Source organism: Propithecus coquereli, unplaced genomic scaffold (genome assembly GCF_000956105.1).
Source record: "Propithecus coquereli isolate 6110/MARCELLA unplaced genomic scaffold, Pcoq_1.0 Scaffold344, whole genome shotgun sequence".
NCBI lineage: Eukaryota > Metazoa > Chordata > Mammalia > Primates > Indriidae > Propithecus > Propithecus coquereli.
In genome coordinates, this window is record NW_012149108.1 from 817725 (window position 1) to 838809 (window position 21085).

The 21085-nt window shown below is 36.1% G+C and overlaps 1 protein-coding gene across 1 annotated transcript in view; it reads right to left on the bottom strand.

The window, feature by feature from the left end:
• Positions 1-21085, bottom strand: part of NARS2 (asparaginyl-tRNA synthetase 2, mitochondrial (putative)) — a 128305-nt gene that overhangs the window by 63973 nt on the left and 43247 nt on the right. The window contains exon 4 of the mRNA XM_012651001.1: positions 18570-18664. Within this exon, the coding sequence (XP_012506455.1) occupies positions 18570-18664 (95 nt within the window). The remainder of the gene's footprint in view (positions 1-18569; positions 18665-21085) is intronic.

Genomic DNA, 21085 nt, shown 5'->3' on the forward strand with positions numbered 1-21085 from the left:
CAAACTCCTGGGCTCAAGCAATCCTTCTGCCTCAGCCTCCCAAGTAGCTGGGACTACAGGCATGCGCCACCATGCCTGGCTAATTTTTTCTATATGTATATATATTTTTAGTTGTCCAGATCATTTCTTTCTATTTTTTAGTAGAGACGGGGTCTCGCTCTTGCTCAGACTGGTGGTGATTTTAATCTTGAAAATGAGCCACATGGGTGACCTGAGACCAAGGTGGATAATGATGAGCTGAAAGCTGTAGTGTAAGTGAATCCATCTCAACCTCAAGGTTTGACCTTACTATTCCAACAATATTGGACCATTTGAAACAAATCAACAAGGTAAAGAAGCTGGGTAGATGGGTACTGCATGAATTAAACGAGCGTCAGAAGAGAAATCATCTTGAAGCTTGCCGTTCTTTGCTGTCACAACATAAAGGTAAATGATTTCTACACCATATTGTTATGTGTGATGAAAAATGGGGTTTTTTTGACCATCGCATTCAGTACAATGGTTGGATAAAGATGAAGTGCCGAAACACAGTCCAAAATCAAATATTCATCAAAAGCTAATGTTATCTGGTGGTCCAGCACTGGTATTATCCACTACAGCTTCATGAAACCTGGTCAATGAATTACAGCAGTAGACAATTGATATCTACTGCAACCAATTGGACAAAATGATGAGAATGATTGGGATTTAGCAGCTGAGACTGGTCACCAGAGACAGGCCAATCTTCTTGCAAAACAATGCTGGACCACATGTCACACAAACAATGCTCCTCAAACTATAAAAGCTGGACTTGGAAACTCTCTGTCATCCACCATATTCACCAGACCTTGCTCCAACTGACTACCACTTCTTCCAGGCTTTGGACCACTTCTTGCAAGGAAAAATATTCCATTCTCAACAAGCTGTGGAAAATGCCTTTTGTGATTTCACTGCTACTTGCTCTCTAGGGTTCTTCGCTGCTGGCATAAACAAGCTACCGTTAAGACGGCAAAACTGTGTAGATAGTTTAGGTGCACACTTTAATTGTACTGCTTCTTATTTGAGATATAATAAACTAAACTTTTTATTTGAAATCAGACATTTTATATTTAATGACCTAACAGAAATGTTTCACTGGATTCTGTAATTCATATACATAGTTTACAGGTAAATTTTTAAATTTTTGTTTTTTTTTTAAAAAAACACTAAACTTTCTGAATTCATATAAAGAGGAATTCACATTCACCATATGAAGATGTAAAATGAAATTCCATTTTCAAATAAGGATACTTTTCCAATAGCATATTATTCTTAGTTTTTAAACGCATTTTATGTTTTTTTTTTTAATTTAACTGATTCTTCCCCCCACCTAGAATAGATTAATGAACTAAGTCAAAAGTACAGAAGTAATTCAAGCCCACAGATCATAGCTGCCAAAAAGAAAGAGATATAGCAGCCTAGGACCTATAGGTTGTATCTTACAATCATTATTTCCCACAAAGTCATACTGATTGATTTCTTCATTCAACAAATACTTATTAGACTACTAATCACTGTGAATACAGAAGTAAATCAAGCATGGCCTTTACCTTCAAAAAGCTTACAGACAAGTAGGGGAGGTCACTGACGATGTACAAAGCTATGATTATAAATATACTAGCTTGTCATAAATGTACCAGCTAAGATTATAAAATCCCTAGGAAAAAACATGGGAGAAAATCTTTTTAATCTTTTGGATAGGATGAAAAACTCATGAACAGGTCAGGCATGGTGGCTCACGCCTGTAATGCCAGCATTTTGGGAGGCCAAGGTGGGAAGATTGCTTGAGTCCAACAGTTCAAGTCCAGCCTGGGCAACATTGCAAGACATCCCCTCTTACAAAAAATTTAAAAATTCGCTGGGCATGGTGGTACACACCTGTAGTCCCAGCTACTCAGGAGGCTGAGGCAGGAGGAGAGCTTGAGTCCTGGAGTTGGAGACTGCAGTGAGCTATGATCATCCCACTGTACTCTAGCCTGAATGATAGAGTGAGATTCTGTCTCAAAAATAAATAAATAAATAAATATTAGCGTAAAAGCTAGTATTATAGCACCTTTGGTTTGTAACTCCACATTCTGTTTTCTAAATAAGAGGTTAATGCATTTCAAAGAATTATTAGTTTATGTTTTGGGGCACACAATATATGAAGATGTAACTTTGTGACGTCAACAACTCAAAGGAGTAGAGATGAAGCTGTTGAAGGAGGAGAGTTTTTGTATGCTATTGATGTTAAGTTGGTATAAATTCAAGTTAGAGTGTTATAATATTAGGATGTTAAATGTAATCTCCATGGTAACCACAAAAGAAAACAGCTACAGAATATATATAAAAGGAAATAAGGAAGGAATTTAAGTGTTTCATTACAAAAAATCAGCTAAACACAAAAGAAGACAGTAATATAGGAAATGAGGGACAAAAAAAGCCATATGGCATATAGAAAACAAATAGCAAAATGACAGAAGTCCCTCCTTATCAATAATTACTTTAATGTAAATTGATTAAACTCTCCAACCAAAGATGGTTTGTCAAAATGGATTAAAAAAAGCATGACCCAACTATATGCTGTCCTCAAAAGACTAATTTTAGATATAAAGACACAAACAGATTGAAAGTGAAAGGATGGAAAAGAATTTTCCATAAAAATGACAACCAAAAGAAGAGTAGGGATGGCCATACTAATATCAGACAAAATAGACTTTAAATCCAAAAAGACTACAAGAGACAAAGAAGGATATTATATATTAATAAAAGGCTCAGTACAAGAAGATATAACAATTATAAACATTTACACATCTAATGACAAATACATAATTCAATTCAATATTCAACAATTCAATATTCAATAAAAATATAATTCAATTCTGACAGAATTGAAGGGAGAAAAACAACTCTACAAAATAGTTGGAGATTTCAATACCTCCTTCTCAATAATGGATAGAACCAGCACAGAAAATAAATAAATAGAGAACTTAACACAATAAAACAACTAGATCTAACAGACATATACAGAATACTCTTGTAATGACTGAAATTTTTTCATATGTGTTTTATCTATTCAAGTAAATAAAATGTGAATACACATTCATTAAAAATTTGTTTATGTGGTGTTGGGTGTATAACATTGTCAATGTACTTAACGTCACTGAATTGTACATTGAAAAATGGCTAAAATGCTGAATTTTGTTATTTATAGCTTATTACAATAAAAACAAATGCAAAAAAAAAATATGAATGGGGCTGGGTACAGTGGCTCGTATCTGTAATCCCAGCACTTTGGGAGGCTAAGGGAGGAGGATCAGGAGACCATCCTGGGCAACACAGGGAGACCCTATACTAAAAAACAAAAACAAAAAAAAAAAAAAAAGGAAAAAGAAAAAAGAAAAAAAATTTTGTGGGTGTGGTGGTACACACCTGTAGTCCCAGCTACTTGGGAAGCTGAGGCAGGAAGATCATTTGAGCCCAGGTGTTTGAGGCTGTAGCTGTAGTGAGCTTTGATTGTGCCACTGTACTCCAGCGTGGGTGGCAGAGTGAGACCCTGTAGCTAATAAAAGAACAGGTTAACAAATGATGGTATATCCATTCAATGGGATAATATTCAGCAAAAAAACGAACAAACTACAGGATAAATCACAAAGCATTATGCTGAGTGAAAGAAGACAGAAACAAAAGGAATAAATACTGTATGATTCCACTCATATGAAATTCTAGAAAAGGAAAATCTAATCTGTGGTGACAGAAAGCAGATTAGTGGTTGCCTAGGGCTGGGGGTAGTGGAAGGATACTGATTCCAAAGGGGATTAAGAGGATTTTTGGGGGGATGATAGAAATAATTCTGTATTTTGATCATGGTAGTGATTACAAAGGTTTATAAATCTATCAAAATTACTGAACTATATATTTAAAATGGGTTCATTTTTATCATATATAAAGTATACCTCAATAAAGTTGATTAAGAAACAATAATAATAAGAACTTATTCATACACTGGTTTATCCTGCTACTTAACAATTTAAATTATAATCTTGTTCCAACTATAATATAAAAGGTGAAGTGTCAGGTTCCAGGAAATCCAAAAGGGGCACAGCAATGATCTAATTCAAAGAACCAAAGAATCCAGAACACAGTGACATTTCACTGTCAACATAAATGACCACAGCTCTTAAGGCAGATTATATCCTAACCTGCTCTTTTCATAGTTTAGTTCTGATTTGATCTTGAAACTCCCTAATTCCTTCCTTCACCCCAGGTACCGGATTAGTTTAACCTTCTGACCTGTTTTGTGAGTCCTGAATCCTGGCAGACTCACTCTCTGCTCCAACCCTCTGCTTTGGGCGAACTCCCATTCTGTTACTATTGTAGAACTGATTATTACCTGTCAGCTGTTTCTGCATTGTCACACCACCTAGGCTTCTCTCTCTTTAGCTAGTTCTTTGTAATCACCCTGGGTTCTCCAGGACCCAGATGTCCTCATTACCATCATTACCTAACAGTTCAGTGCCTACACTGTGATAAACACTGGGCTTTACATGGTACCTAATTTTCACAACTGCTTTTTAAGGTGGCCATTTATTTACTTATTTTTTAGAGACAGAGTCTTGCTCTGTCACTCAGGCTGGAGTGCAGTGGCACAATCATAGCTCACTATACAAAGTGGCCCATCATAATTTTTTTTTACAGATTAGAAAGTGGAGGCCCAGACATTAAGCTTATAAAACTAGTATGTAAAGAAGCCAGAATTCCAATTTGTCTCTCTTACTGCATTTACTTCAACTAACAGAACCATTAATTTGGAAAAGATCTGTACTTTTTTGGCAGGGATAACCTTTCTCAGTAGCTGCTTCACTCTACAACAGCACTGGTAACTCTCATATGCCCATCACTGGGGCTAGCTCATATTTTTAACATCCTCCTTGGTGTCCAACACAGTTACATACCATTTGGGCGAACTCTAACATTTTTGCTAAATAAATACCCATAGTTATTTTTAGAAGAAGAAAACATGTCAAAATAACAAAAATTCTCTATTCTCAACCCAACCAAATCCTGCAAACATGCAAAACAGACTTTTTTTTCCTCCTCCTAAAAAAGTAATTAAAGCTACTCAGGAGGCTGATGCAGGAGGATCACCTGAGTCCAGGAGTTCCAGGCTGAGGGCACTCTGATCACATCTGTGAATAGCCACTGCACATACTACAGCCTGAGCAACACCGGGAGATGCCATCTCAAAAAAAAAAAAGGTAATTAAAGCCACTTGAGCAAAATAGAATTGACAACATTATGCAGTAATTGAAAGAAGTAACAATTATCAGTTTTGCTTTTTATAATTCCTATTACTGTCCATATCGGTCTTAATTACTAAGGATTAATTTGGTGTCTCATTATAGTAACCTGTATTTACTTTTAGAGAGCACCAACAGGCATTGCATTTCATGAACAATGAATATTATTTCAATAACTACTCAAGAGACTGGGAATTTTTTTTAAACACAACTCACACAAAACTTGCTTATTATAAAGGCAATCAATTTTTCAGATACTTTTCCTGCTTAGCAAAACCTCAGTGAACTAGGTAACAGAACAGTGGAGCTACTCTCTCAAACACCTGAAGTGGAGAAAAGGCAGGTTGGTATTCCCTCTACAAAGGAATTCAATACTAGATATGGGTAGAGAAATCAGTGTTTAGACTTTCAAGGGCAGTATGCAGACACTGCAGAGTCAACATATTAGACAGGCACTCGAATATTTATAGCGGCACAATTCACAATTGCAAAGATGTGGAAACAACACAAGTGCCCATCAATACATGAGTGGATTAATAAAATGTGGTATATGTATACCATGGAGTACTATTCGGCTATAAGAAATAATGGTGATATAGCACCTCTTGTATTTTCCTGGATAGAGCTGGAACCCACTCTACTAAGTGAAGTATCCCAAGAATGGAAAAATAAGCACCACATGTACTCACCAGCAAATTGGTTTTAACTGATCAACACCTAAGTGCACATATAAGAATAACATTTACTGGGCGTTAGGCAGGTGGGAGGGGAGGAGGGGATGTGTATATGCATACATAATGAGTGTGATGTGCACCATCTGGGGGATGGACACACTTGAAACTCTGACTGGAAGGGGGAATGGCAACATACATAACCTAAACATTTGTATCCCCATAATATGATGAAATAATAATAATAAAAAAACAGAGGAAAAAAATATTAAAGACATTAAATCATTATATAAATAATTCATAGCTTAAACATCAATTAAAGGAAAGCAAATTAATACCATTCAAAGCTAGTAGAAATGAAGTTAGAATGGTAAATATAGCAGATACTTACATTCACTCCTTGAGAACTTAAAATAATAACAAAAAAATTAAAAGGAAGAAACAGGAAGGTGGTCTTTAGTGGACAAGAAATCTCAACAAGTTTTTGAAGGACAGAAAGCAGATGGCTGAGTGATGACCAACATGGCCACACACAGAGGCCAGTACCTGGAATATGGAGCATGCTCCAGCGGAAGGGAGGTAGCTGGCACACAGAACCTTGGTGAGGCTGGGGGTAGGGTATGGTGATTGAGTGTGCATATGAAATAGTCAACTCTCCCTCATCTTCCCACCAGAATGGCTGGAAGCCTGATGTCCCACCAACCAGGGCACAAAGAGCTTCTCTGCTGGTCTGTTGCAGTGGCTCATGCCAGTAATCCTGGCACTCTGGGAGGCTAAGAAGGGAGGATTGATTGAGCTCACGAGTTTGAGACCAGCCTGAGCAAGAGCAAGACTCTGCCTCTACTAAACATAGAAAAATTAGCCAGGTGTTGTGGCACACTCCTGCAATCCCAGCTACTTGGGAGGGTGAGACAGGAGGATCGCTTGAGCCCAGGAGTTTGAGGCTGCTGTGAGCTATGATGACACTACTACACTCTAGCCAGAGTGAGACTCTGTCTCAAAAAAAAAAAAAAAGAAAAAAGAAAAAAAGTCTTTCTTTAACAGTGGTCTCAGCATTAACACCACCTGGAGGGTTTGTTATGATACAGGTTGTGGGTCCCACTCTCAGTGTTTCTGATTCAGCAGTGTTTGCCAGGGGCTGGGGGTAGGGCACAATGGAGAGTGACTACTAATGGGTATGGGGTTCTTTCTGGAGTGATGAAAATGTTATAAAATTAGATAATGGTGATGGCTGCACAACTCTGTGAACATAGTAAGACTGAATTGTCTATTTTTAAAGGGTGAATCTTATGGTATGTGAATTACATCTCAATAAAGTTGCTCTTAAAAAAATTATTTATTCATCTGTATACAGGGCTCTCACAGAAACCCACCAAATAGATTTCAACAACTGTCAAATCATGTCTTCCCTTTGTCTTCCCTATACTAAATATATCCAGCATATTCAACCATTATTTTAGGCAATGACGACCAGATCTTTCATTATCCTGGTCGTTCTCCTAAAGTCAGAAAGGATACAAAGTCACACTTTTTTATATGAAGCTCTATAAAAGATTCTAAATATTTGGAAGTTGATAAAGGAACAGGACAGAGAAGTTACAGTTTTCTAGCTTTTGATGATTTGGTTGAATATAATTTATTCAAGGATAATATATCGAACATGACATAAAAGTACCAAAAGACATTCCAGAGCCAAATATAGATAACATGTACTAGAATAACTAAAAAAATTATACACCATAAGATGCTCTATAATAACAGAGAAAAAGAGTTGCATTAACTGGAATTCTGTTGTTCCAAGAATATAAAAGCAATAGAATACACTCCAAATATAACAGCCAGTGGTCATTAAATACGAATGACATTTAAAAGTTCACTTCTACAGATAAAGTTACCTCTAAAGTCAGTTCAACCTAGACAAAGTGAAATTCCCTTGACATACGCTCTTCTTGTCCTCAGGACAATCTTTTCTATAACAGCAATCACACTTCTAATTTCTTTTCCTTCTTCTTTTTTTTTTTTTTTTAAGAGACAGGGTACTGCTCTGTCACGCAGACTGGGCTCAAGTGATCCTCCCACCTCAGCCTCTGGAGTAGCTGGGACTACTGGTGTGCACCACCAAGCCAGCTACTTTTTTTTTTTGGTAGAGACAGGGTCTTGCTTGTTGCCCAGGTTGGTCTTGAACTCCTGGCCTCAAGCAATCCTCCTATCTAGGCTAATTTCTTTATCTAATGCCCATTTTGCTCATTAGACTCCAAATGGTCATGATGGTTGAAATCATATCTGTCTTGTTTAGTTTTGTAACCCACAACCTAGCCTAGTGCTTGGCACATAGTTGGTTCTCAGTAAATGTTGAAGTGGACTGAGATTGATTTTTGAGTCATCGATCAGGCTCTGTGGCAGTAACAGAACCTAAGATGAAAAAGAGAAACACAATACAGATTAAAGAATTTATAGTCTAATGGGAAGATAAGCTTACATTAGGTTATATTAATAAATAGATAATTTCAATATTTTTGATATATAGGACTGATAAAAACCCTTTTCCAATAGGTACTTGTCTTTATTCAGTATTAATGGTTATAAAATTAAACAAGACACATTCCCTAAATTTAAAGCTCATAGTCTAAGCTACAGAGAAATAAATCAGTGACTCCAGTGTTAATAAATAGGTAAGCACAAAGCAACATGAGCATAGAAAAGGGCACTGAAACAAAGAGGTGGTGGTAGGGTTCTGGGTGAGATTTTTTTTTAAAGTTGGTTTAGACTAATGGGCAGCAGTTAGCTAGACAAAGCCATAGGGAAAGCACATTCCAGCCAGAAAAACAGCATATGCAAAGGAATACAAATATGTGAAATAGGATGAGGTGCTTAGAATGTTACAAGCAGTTTAGGAAAGCTGAAGCAAAAGGAAGTGGAAGCAAATGACTGATGCAAAGTGTATGGAAAAAGAATTTGGAATGACTTCCATATATCTGGTTTGACAAACGGGAAGGATGGTAGTGCCATTTCCTAAGATACAGAATTCAGAAGGAAAAACAGATTTAGGGAATAAGACGATGAATTTAGTTTTGAATGTGTTGAGTTTGAGATGCTTATAATTCAACTGGAAAACACACTGGCACTTCGGTTAATAGGCGGAGAGCTGAGCAGAGAATCCATGTTTGAGATGTAAATTTTATAATACCATTTTTTATCAATCACGTCAAATTCATCCAGGTTTTTATTATAGTAGTTCCACATCAACAATTCTTTATTAAGACCTCCAATTCTTTATGTCTACCACTTTTTCTATTTATCAACCTTTACTCCCATTTTCTTACCTAGCACAGATTCCTTGGTCCATCATTATAACCTTCTGAACATATCTACTTCCATCAAACTCACTTAGTATTAAATAATTCCAACCCCTGGTTAACTCAAATATCCCCATTCTCTGTATCTGAACCCAAGCAAGATAAATATTCCTAAAATATTTCAAGCCTCTGCACTTGTTGATTTATCTGCTTGAAATGCTTGTCCTCTGGCAATATTACACAAAAAATGAGATTGGCAAGGTGATAACGAATGAAGCTCCTGAGTCATTTTTACACAGTCTGTTAATTTTCGTATTTCTATCTACATGGGGTTAACTTTTAACATAAACAATACAATGAAAGAAGTATATTCAGTGTCATTCACACACATTCAGGAAGCAATCTCAATAAATATCTCAGGTTTCGTGGTGATACCATTTCCATGAAACAGAGTAAAAGGATTAACATACACTTAACTCCTATTGCAGGCTCAACACTATAGTACAGTCAGTCAGTCCTCTCCATCTGCAGATTCAGCCAACCACAGATTCAAAGTATTCAGGAAAATAAACAAAAAATAACAATGCAACAACTAAAAAAATACAAAGTTAACAAATACAGCATAACAATTATTCATATAACATTTACATTCTATTAGGTATTAGAAATAATCAAGAGATGATTTAAAGTATATGGGAGGATATGCACAGGTTATATGCAAATACTTGAGCATCTGCAGATTTTAGTATCCACAGGGGTTCTTGGAACCAATCCTCCTCAGATATACACAAGATGACTGTACAAACAGTAGAGGAACATTTTAAAAGAATGGGAATTAGTGCTTTAAAATTCAATTTAACAACAAACTAAATATCTACTACTTGCCAGGAATTATAAAGACACAGAGCTAAGACCTGTCCTTAAAGGATTTATAATCCTTGAGAAAGACATTTATGAAGAGAACTACAAATTGGCTAAATGTTAAGAAGAAGAACTTTTTTTTCTTGAGACAGGATCTTGCTTTGTTGCCCAGGCTAGAACGCAGTCATCGTAGCTCACCGCAACCTCAAACTCCAGGGCTCAAGCAATTGTTCTCTGTCTCAGACTCCTGAGTAGCTGGGAATACAGCTGTGTGCCACACCAAGCTAATTTCTCTATTTTTTGGTAGAGATGGGTCCTACTATGTTGCTGATGCTGGTCTCAAACTCCTGGCCTCAAGTGATCCTCCTACCTCAGCTTACCCAAAGTGCTGGGATTACAGGCATAAGTCACCATGCCTGGCCTAAAATTTTTTTCTTTAGGACATGAAATGGGTGAGTACTATAAAGGAACAGAAAAAAAAATTCAATTGGGAGAAAAACAGGGAGGGAGTCAAGGAGGAAGTCAATATTTCAACTGAGCCTTTAGGAATGAGCAGATATGGAAAAAGCAGTCTAATGCTATAGGAAATAGCATTAGAAACACCGAGGTGCATGGCATGAATCATAATCAAAAAGGTCTTGAAAATCAAATGAGTATAAATGAACAAAGTTCAGATAAGTATCCAAGTATCAAGTGAATGAAGAATGAAAAAGTCCTATGAGCAGATGAGAAGACAGTTTCACATCCAGTTGTAAAGAGTACTCCAGTTTAACTCAGGTCTACATGCTGTCATTCTCACCACAGCCACAAAAAAGGATGAGAGTATCCTAAGTATGACTGTTTCATGGCTTCTGAGCTCATTATCTGAATTGATAAAATAAATGAAGGCAATGAGTTTAGAATTGCTCATACCAATCACAAACCAACCAATTAATCAAATTAGAATGAAATCAGCCCACAGCCCAAGCTGACTCTTCCTAAATGGAAAGAACTTTTTTTTCTGATTATAAAGGTAATAAATGCTAATTTTTCAAATCTGAAAAAAAGACAAGTTGAAGGAAGGAAATAAAAATTAGCAGAAACAGCTATTTATTTTACAAGTTGAATATTGGCATATATTCTTCCAGACTTTTTCCTATGAATATATATACGAACACAGTTCAAAAAACTGGAATCACATTCTAATTCCTATTTCATAACCACTCCTTAAAAAACAACATGCTGTAAAGCTTTATCATTAATCTTAAAGGCTGGTACAGTAATCCATTATATGGACAAATTACAATTAATTTAACCCTCAGTATATTGCCAAGATCCATTATATCCAATTTTGAGTTTCTTTGTTGAGCAGTTCTAACTATTTATAAAAATTAATATTTCATGACTTATGTACTTTTAGAGGTTGTATTAGTTTCCCAAGGCTTCTGTGACAAATTACCAAAAACTGGGTAGCTTAAAGCAACAGAAATGTATTCTCTCAGCTGTGAGGCTTAACAGTCTGAAATCAAGGTGTTGGCAAGGCCATGCTCCCTTTGAAGATGGTAGGGAAGAATCCTTCCTTTCCCTTTCCTAGTTTCTGGGAACTCCCAGTAATCCTTGACATCACTTTAATCTCTGCCTCCATCTTCACATGGCATTCTTCCCTCTGTGTATGTCTTATCCATGTCCCTACATATAAATCTCCCCCTCTAGGCCGGGCGCGGTGGCTCACGCCTGTAATCCTAGCTCTCTGGGAGGCCGAGGCGGGTGGATTGTTTGAGCTCAGGAGTTCCAGACCAGCCTGAGCAAGAGCGAGACCCCGCCTCTAATAAAAAAATTAGAAAGAAATTAATCGCCCAACTAAAAATATATAGAAAAAATTAGCCGGGCATGGTGGCGCATGCCTGTAGTCCCAGCTACTCGGGAGGCTGGGGCAGTAGAATCACTTGAGTCCAGGAGTTTGAGGTTGCTGTGAGCTAGGATCAACAGAGTGAGACTCTGCCACAAAAAATAAATAAATAAATAAATAAATAAATCTCCCTCTCCTTTCTCTTATAAAGATACTAGTCATTTGGATTTAGGGCCCACCCTAATCCAGTATGACCCCATCTTAACTTTATTACATCTGCAAATACCTTATTTCCAAATAAGGTTGCATTTGACACAATTTAAGCCACTACAGAGGATATCCACGAAAAACAGAGAAATGTCTAGTTATTTTTTTAGACAGAGTAAAGCCCACTGAATCCTTTCATGAATCTAACATGTATGTTGGGTTTTAGTGTTCTTATTTTTCCTCTATCTTGAAGCATCGTGATATTTCATCATCCTAGGAGTGATTTCATCATCACACATTAATTACCAATTATGCTTAAAAAAGAGTAAAATATTAAGAAAATGGAAAAATGAATGCCTAAGAAGAAAATGTAATAGTGAGACAAATTATCACCATTATATGATCTTTAGTCTTATTTATAATACACAAAGCTTTCTTTTTATTTCAGAATATTAACGGGGTACAAATGCTTTGGTTACATAAATTGCCTTTGCACCGTCTGAGTCAGAGCTACAAGCCTGTCTACTCCTAGACAGCAGGCACTGCCCCTGTAGGTGTGAATTTATCCAGTCCCTCCCCACTCTTCCCACCTACCCCACATGGGATGAATGTTATTTCTGTATGTGCATATAAATACACAAGTCTTGTGGTATCTTTCAAGAAGACATAAGAGAAGCCTAGACACACTACTGTTGTTATTGTTTCTGTGGTTTTTGAGAACACAGTTGAGAATTCGGATCATGTATTTTTCACTCATAATAACAAAGAGAAGAAAAACAATAAAGGTATTTCATGGTTATTAGACATATCTGAAAATTAATGCAAAGAGACAGCAACAATGTACTCTCCAATGATGATCGTAAAATTGTGTAAATGAAATCTCAAAGACAATGAGACTTTAGATACTGATAATCTATCTAAATGAATTTTCTCAAACACAAGAACTGTTAAGTGAATAACACATTTCAAAGGACAAAAAAGAAATATGGTATTTTCAACCAATTATTCATTCCACAATAAGGATTTCATTATGCAATAATTTGTAACAAGAATTTGGACCAACTCATTTCGCTAAAAGAATGTATGGCAATATTCTTTCATCATTTATGATATTTGTACACAAAATTTACTTGATAAGGCTAACAAGTAGACAAATGCTGAAGGCAAGTATGATACAAAGGTGTTTGAAAGGAAAAAGATAATGTAGAAATTAAAAAAATCATGAATGTGATCATTGTAATTGGCATTTAATCGAAAAATAAAAATATTTTTGCCATTATAGAAAAAGATGGCCACCCTCCCTTCAACAAAATTATGAGACTTCAAAATTCTCAAAAATATTGTTTTGATGATATGAGTGCAAGAAACAGAGTAATAATAAATTAGAACCTATTAAAGATGCATCTCAAATCTGGAATCCGTATTTAAAGGACAATGTATGTTCCAGGTTCATGCATGGCAGTGACGAGCAGTTAGCTGCATTCAAAGGGAGGCGCCCACTTGAGGTACTTTCAAAACCAAGAAAAGAGAAAATAAAAATTAGAGTTTGCCAGCCAGGTGCAGTGGCTCACGCCTGTAATCCTAGCACTCTGGGAGACCGAGGTGGGAGGATTGCTTGAGGTCAGGAGTTTAAGACCAGCCTGAGCAAGAGCGAGACCCCATCTCTACTAAAAATAGAAGGAAATTAGCTGGACAACTAAAAACAGAAAACATCAGCCAGGCGTGGTGACGCATGTCTGCAGTCCCAGCTACTCAGGAGGCTGAGGCAGGAGGAGGATTGCTTGAGCCCAGGAATTTGAGGTTGCTGTGAGCTAGGCTGATGCCACGGTACTCTAGCCTGGGCAACAGAGCGAGACTCTTGTCTCAAAAAAAAAAAATTATTTCAAATATATTAGGCTGAGCCTTACTCCAATTCTGACTTTAACTGAAAAGGAATATTTCATTACTTGACATTTCCTAATTGCAGGTTTTATAATTTAGAGCGTTTCTGATTCTCTCAGAATGAACTTATCACCTATAAATTACATTTACAGGCAGAATACAATGAAAACACTTAGCTTTCTCAAATTAAAAAAAAAAAAAAAATCTGTCTGCTGAGAGGCTTAGCAGCAATAACCCCTCAGAGCAAACACACCCAGTGACCAAATCTTGGTTTCTAACTATCATCTTCCAATAAAAGGAACTAGGGCTCTTTGGAGAAATGGATTATTCTAGGGCTAGGAAAGGGAAAATAAAAAATAACCCTGGGAAAATGCAAAAACTTGGAAGCAACCAATGTGTCCTTTAATAGGTGAGTGGATAAATTGTGTTATATCCAGACAACAGAATATTATTTAGTGCCAGAAAGAAACGAGTATTAAGTCATGAAAAGACCTGACAGAACTTTAAATTCATATTCACACTACTAAGTAAAAGAAGATAATCTGAAAAGGCTCTGTAGTCTATGATTCCAACCACATGACATTCTGGAAGAGGCAAAATTGTGCAGACAGTAATAAAAGCAATGGTTACCAGGGGTTAGGAGAGAGAGAGAGAGATGAATCAGCAGAACACAGAGGATTTTCAGGGCAGCAAAAACTATTCTGTATGATACTATAATTGTGAAATACATGTCATCAAACTCAGAACATACAACACCAAGAGTGAACTCTAATGTAAGCTATGTACTTTAGGGTGATAATAATTTGTCAATGTAGGTACATAAACTACGAAAATAAGAAGAAAAAAAAATAAAGGTGGTAAACAAATTTCAAACAACAAACAAAACTTGGGGCATCTTGCATTACCAGAGAATAAGGAAGTACTTGAAGGATGGGGGCATGTCAAAGGGACACAAGAGTCAATCTGCACGAGTTCCCAATAACTAGAACTAAAATGATTCAAGCAACAAAGTAAGTAACACGGTATCAAATGATAACCCAAAATACAAAATAAATACACGTAAGCCCACTCTGGTATGAATGATTATATAAATAAAAAAATAAATAAGGGTGAAGAGGCAACATATCTTCCACACAGAATTCCAAATACTCTCTCTGCAGGGGTGGTGCTTAATTCCATCTCCCACTCCCCTACCCCCCAGCGAGGGTAGACTAGACTTAGTAACTTATTTCCAAAGACTAGAGTAGGGAAAGAGAAAAACAGTCCATTTCCACAGTGGAGAAACTTGGCAAACACTATCTTATCCAAGTAGTGAAGGTTAGCATTACCATATGGATACCACACTCCCCATGATATGATGTGATAAGAGCACTTCACCTCTGTGGTATCCTATAACCTCACATGAGAAAAACATCACACAAACCCAGACTGGGGTACATTCTACAGGTCACGAAAAGGAAAGACTGAGAAACTGTCGTACACTGGAAGAGACTGGCAAAACATGACAACTAAGTTTTATGTGGTATCCTGAATTGGATCTTAGAAAAGGAAGATATTCATGGAAAAATTGGTAAAATCCAAATAAACTCTAGAATTTAGTTAGTATTAATGCACTAACATCAGGTTCTTAGTTTTGACAAATGTACTACTGTCGTGGAAGATGTTAACAATGGGGGAAACTGGATGGGAAAGATACAAAACCGTGCACTCCTTTCAACTTTTCTATATAATAGTAAGACTATTTTTATTTTGGAATAAAAGTTATTCCAAAATAGGATATTTATTTTAAAAGCAACAAAAAAAACTAGCTTTAAAATGGAGCCATAAACTCACTAAACCAACACAGATATCCTTTTGGAAAATGTTAACCTTCTAAATTTAACTACTATTTACTCTATTTTAAAAAGTCTGTTAATACTCTGGTTTCTCTTCAGATCATATAAATCTTTTGCCTTTTAAAAGCCTGTTAAATAGAACTCAAGAAAAAAAGCTGAGGGAAAGAGGACTAACAATTTCTCATCAGAGATTAAATCATGCATTAATCAGAAACATTATGTACTGTATATTAATAGTTGTACAACTATGCATATTAAGCTAGGAACATTTGACTGACATTATTAGAAATACTTCACAATATACTAAAAAACACAAAATCTAATATTCTACCAATTTAATCTTCTGTGAAGTTTCGCTGTGTACACTGTGTTCTGTGGTTCACTACACTTTACTGGGAAAGAAGCATATTTAATACACTAGTGGTATAACAGAGAAACAGATGTTTGGTAAATGTATATCTTTCACATATCATGGCACTTTCCAGGGAGAAGATACCTTGCCTCTAACTTTATAAATAAAAGAAATAAATACTGCAAGGCTGCTAAGAAAGGTTACCCAAACCTTGAATATAAGACCAAAAGATGAATGGCCTTAAGAAGGTGATGCCCTTTCAAGGTAATATGGGGACACAGACCCATTCAAAGGTTATGTACTTAGGGGAATGTACTTGCTCCATTATTCTATTTGCTATTGAATTAAATATCTCAGATTCAGTGAAGTTACATATTAATTTATAGTTTTTTGTCCAGTAGAGGTACAAATAATTTCTGTCAGGTAGAAGATATGATTCCAAACTTTAGGGTTTACTGGTGCATAGGACATTAATCCGTTTGTAACTAACTTAGCAATCTTACTCCACCAATTATTCAATTGCCTATGAATACAGAGCTCCTCAGATGCTTTTTACAATAGCCTTACTATTTTACTTGTTCCCTCAGTAGTTAATGAATTGAATAAAATCTTTGATACATGTAGAGGACACTTTGTCTGGGAAACATTCCTTGTTGTTTTTCTCAAGAACATGCCTTGGCCTTGCATGCAAGTCTAGGGCGCCCTAAGCCTGCAAACAGGAGGGGCTAGAGAGTTTAGATGCAAACATCTGCTCACCGGAGACGAAACAACAAGGAACAGGGACGTGTTGAGTTGGGACAGTGTGGGAACGAAGAAATTGCGGTGGGACAGTTGCCAAACAGGCTGTGTTATAAATAAAGAAACTACAGCAAGAAATTTGCTGCAGTCTTATACCGTTCTTGTTTGTCTGTGTCTCTCTGTAGTGGCTGCAGTCTTATACCATCCTTGTGTGTCTGTGTCTCTTTGTAGTGGCTGCAGTCTTATACCGTCTTTGTGTGTCTGTGTCTCTTTGTAGTTGTGTGTCTGTGTCTCTTTGTAGTGGCTGCAGTCTTATACCGTCTTTGTGTGTCTGTGTCTCTTTGTAGCGGCTGCAGTCGTGTACCATCTTTATGTGTGTCTGTGTCTTTTTGTCTCTGTGTTCATTCCTCGGCCCCAAGAAACGGGTCACGACAATACATATTTACTTTATATTTGCATGACTCATGTTTTTAATTTTTTAAAATTATACTTTGGCAGGTATAAAGAACTTTGCACGACATGCCCAACGTGGTCTTTCCCACATTCAGCTCTGCAAATCCTACAATCTCACAGTTATATTATGATAGTTTTTCTGCACAGTGTTCAGATAATGTTGTCAATTATTTGGTTATTGGAACTATCAAATAATACCTGCCTCAGAGATAAATCAGAAAAGAATCTAAGTATAAGTTACTTTCAAGACCATCTTTATTCTACCATTTCCATCCTGCCAAAATAGGTACAAAAACAAACCCAGAATGTGAAAGATTCTACTACGTTTCCTGAATTTTCCCATCTGTGCATTTTAAAAACAATGGGAAACACGTTATATTCCCTTCTTTTCACTCAAGTTATTTCCTGAAAAGATTTTTAAGCCCCAATCCCTACATGAGAAAAAGAAGATGTATAAAGGAAACTCAATACTTGTTGAGTTAGCATTAAGAAATTACCCACAGAGTCACAGAACATAATATTTAGACAGGACTTTAAAGGTCTTCTTGTCCAATCCCGTTTTAAAGAAAAGGAAAATTGGGCCCAAAGGAGTACAGTGACTTTCCAGAGGTCTGACAGTGGCTAAAATTCATGTGATCTGACTTAAAAGATTTGCTAATTTGTTGTATGCCTCTCGTAATGGAGCTATTTTCTTTTTTTAAACCAATTTTTGAAAAAAAATGTTTTCTACCATTTGTTCCAGGTATCTCTTTTTAAATGAAATGGGCTAATACCTGGGTCAGGTGTGAATTATGAATTGGCTTTACTTGCTTAAATATGACTGATTACAAATAAATTCTGATTATATGTTTGAAATTTAAGCAAAAAAGATGAGTAAAAAGAAAAAAATCGTAACTTTATATTTTCAGGGGTACATTTTTCATTAAAAGCAAAAGTCTAGATTAATGTGATTTTTTTAAAGTAAGAAACTTGGATATTCTCAAGTTGTCAATGTAAATGTATGTACTTGTGGTAAATTCAAGTGAACTAATGATAAAGACATTTCAATTTTTAGCCTTGTGCATGGGAAGGGAAGTACTATTTCACTCTCATCTAACTATAATCTGTAAATGCAAAAGGGAAAAGCAAAAGAGAAAAGAAAATTCTGTACCCTGACATCACTTCTAGATGAAGTTGTCCTGAGACAGTTAAGAAAGCAGGAACATTGAAGAAATTCTCCTCAGGTAACTTTATTTTGCTTGAAGGCTGCAAATAAAAAACACAAGCCACAAAAAGCTATTACATGCTTTGCTTTTCACATTCATATATATGTGCCACAACTAAAAATCACAGTGCAATTAAACCTATGCAAGGACAGGTCATTCTCATGAAAATAAAGCACACATCTAAAAGAGAAAAAGCCTGCTTGGAAAGTGCTGAAGGACAGGAAGGTTGCTCCATATTGTCAAAACACACAACAACCAAAGGACAAAGTGCTTTTGTCACAAAATACACTTCCCACAAAAAAGTGATTCCTTTTTTTTTTGAGACAGAGTCTTGCTTTGTGTAGAGCTGGGCTAGAGTGCAGTGGAGTCATCATAGCTCACTGCAACTTCCAACTCCTGGGTTCAAGCGATCTTTCTTCCTCAGCCTCCCGAGTAGCTGGGACAACAGGCACACGCCACCACACCCGGTTAATTTTTTCTATTTTTAATAGAGATGGAGTCTGGAGGTCTCGCTCTTGTTCAGGCTGGTCTTGAACTCCTGACCTCAAGTGATTCTCCTGCCTCGGCCTCCCAGAGTGCTAGGACTATAGGCGTGAGCCATCCCACCTGACCTAAAAAGTGATTCTTATTCAGGGGCAAGCTGAGGCAAGAGATTATGAATTAGAAATTTTAAATGTGAAGAATTACATAATCTCTTAAAACTGTGACCTATGATTGCAACTTAATTTTCTCAAGGGAATAGCTTCTGGAATATGTATCGTCATATTATTATTAAAATAATAATCATGTTTTTAACACAGACTTTTATGAGCATAAGCTTTCAAACATATTCATTTAACATTCACTGCAACTCAAGAGGTAGGAAGAGCAGGACCCTATCTTTATTTATTTATTTTTTTTGAGACAGAGTCTTGCTCTATTGCTCAGGCTAGAGTGCAGTGGCATCATCACAGCTCACTGCAACCTCAAACTCCTGGGCTCAAGTGATCTTGCCTCAGCCTCCCAAGTGGGACTACAGGTGTGCATCATCACACCTGGCTAATTTTTTTTGGGGGGGGAAGGGTAGAAATGGGGGTCTTACTATGTTGTTCAGGCTGGTCTCAAACTCCTGGCCTCAAGCAATCCTCCCGCCTTGGCTTCTCAAAGTGCTAGCAGGCCCAGCTAGGACGTTATCCTTAAAAGATACACTGATAGCTATTAGACTTTTATGAACATACAATATAGACAGGGTGATTATTCCATTTGCAATGGGTAGGAAACAAGCCAGCCAACATTTATAAGAAGAGTTGAGCTAAAAAACTATGTGGAGGACAAACACAATTTAAACAGTATAATTAAGAAAGCTTCTGAATCAAGTTATAACTATCATACCCACTTTTTTTGGAAGGAAGCTAAATTACTTACTCTTGTATTTCAAACTGTGCATTTATTTGAAATTATATTAAGGTGCTAGTGCAGTTACTGTAAAAGCAATAAAGCCAATTTTAAATATGTAACAGAGGATGTAAGACTCCTTTAACAGGCATAGTACCAAATAATGAATTATGGAAACACATGATATCTTATGTAATTTCATTAGTTATTCTAAAAATATTGAATATCATGTACAGGTAGGTGTGTGCATGAATAAAAAATGTACTGTGAAAATTACTAATTGAATTTTTGATTTAGTTTTGTAATAATTGCCTATTATTTTTTCAAACTTACTGTGATACTGGTCTTAGACATTCTATCAATGCTTTTTTTTTTGAAGTCCATCCTTAAATCCCTTTATCAATGAAAGGATATTGTTTCCAAGGACTTAGTACTCAAGACTAAATACTTGATGTGATATGTGTCAGGACTTTAAAATAAAATATATATTCTCTAATATTTCTTCAGTAATTATTTACTGAAGAATTGTTTTCCAAGTAAGGCCCAGCAAATTTATAAGACTACCATACTTTTTCCTTTCCTTCACTTCCCTAGTCTATCATTTGTATTGGTGTTTTATCTCAACTTTACTTAAAGTGATTTCTTTCATTCCTCATACATATAAAAAAAAAAGTCTGGTCTTTATGACTAGATTTTGGCCTTTCATTTATCAGCATTTGTACAAAATGGATTCTGATCTTCTTGTATCTCCTAAATCCAACTTATTTAAATGGGTGCAAATATACTACTTCATTATGTCTTCTAATATCATATGAAGCATTTACATACTGAAATTCATACTGCTTTATTATAAATTACTTCTTTTTATTTCTCCTTTATATTACAATTAAGACATTACATTGATTTGTAAAAACTTCTGTGTGTATTAAGTTATATTACCTATAAATTTTATTTCAGAATATTAAATGGCAATTATAAAATATTTGTTTTAAGAAGTAATTACGGAGAGTGATGTCAGCAAAAATGTTGGGGGTAGGTTGCTTCAAAGGCCTGTCCCACCGCAAAAAATTTTATTAAAAATAAGCAA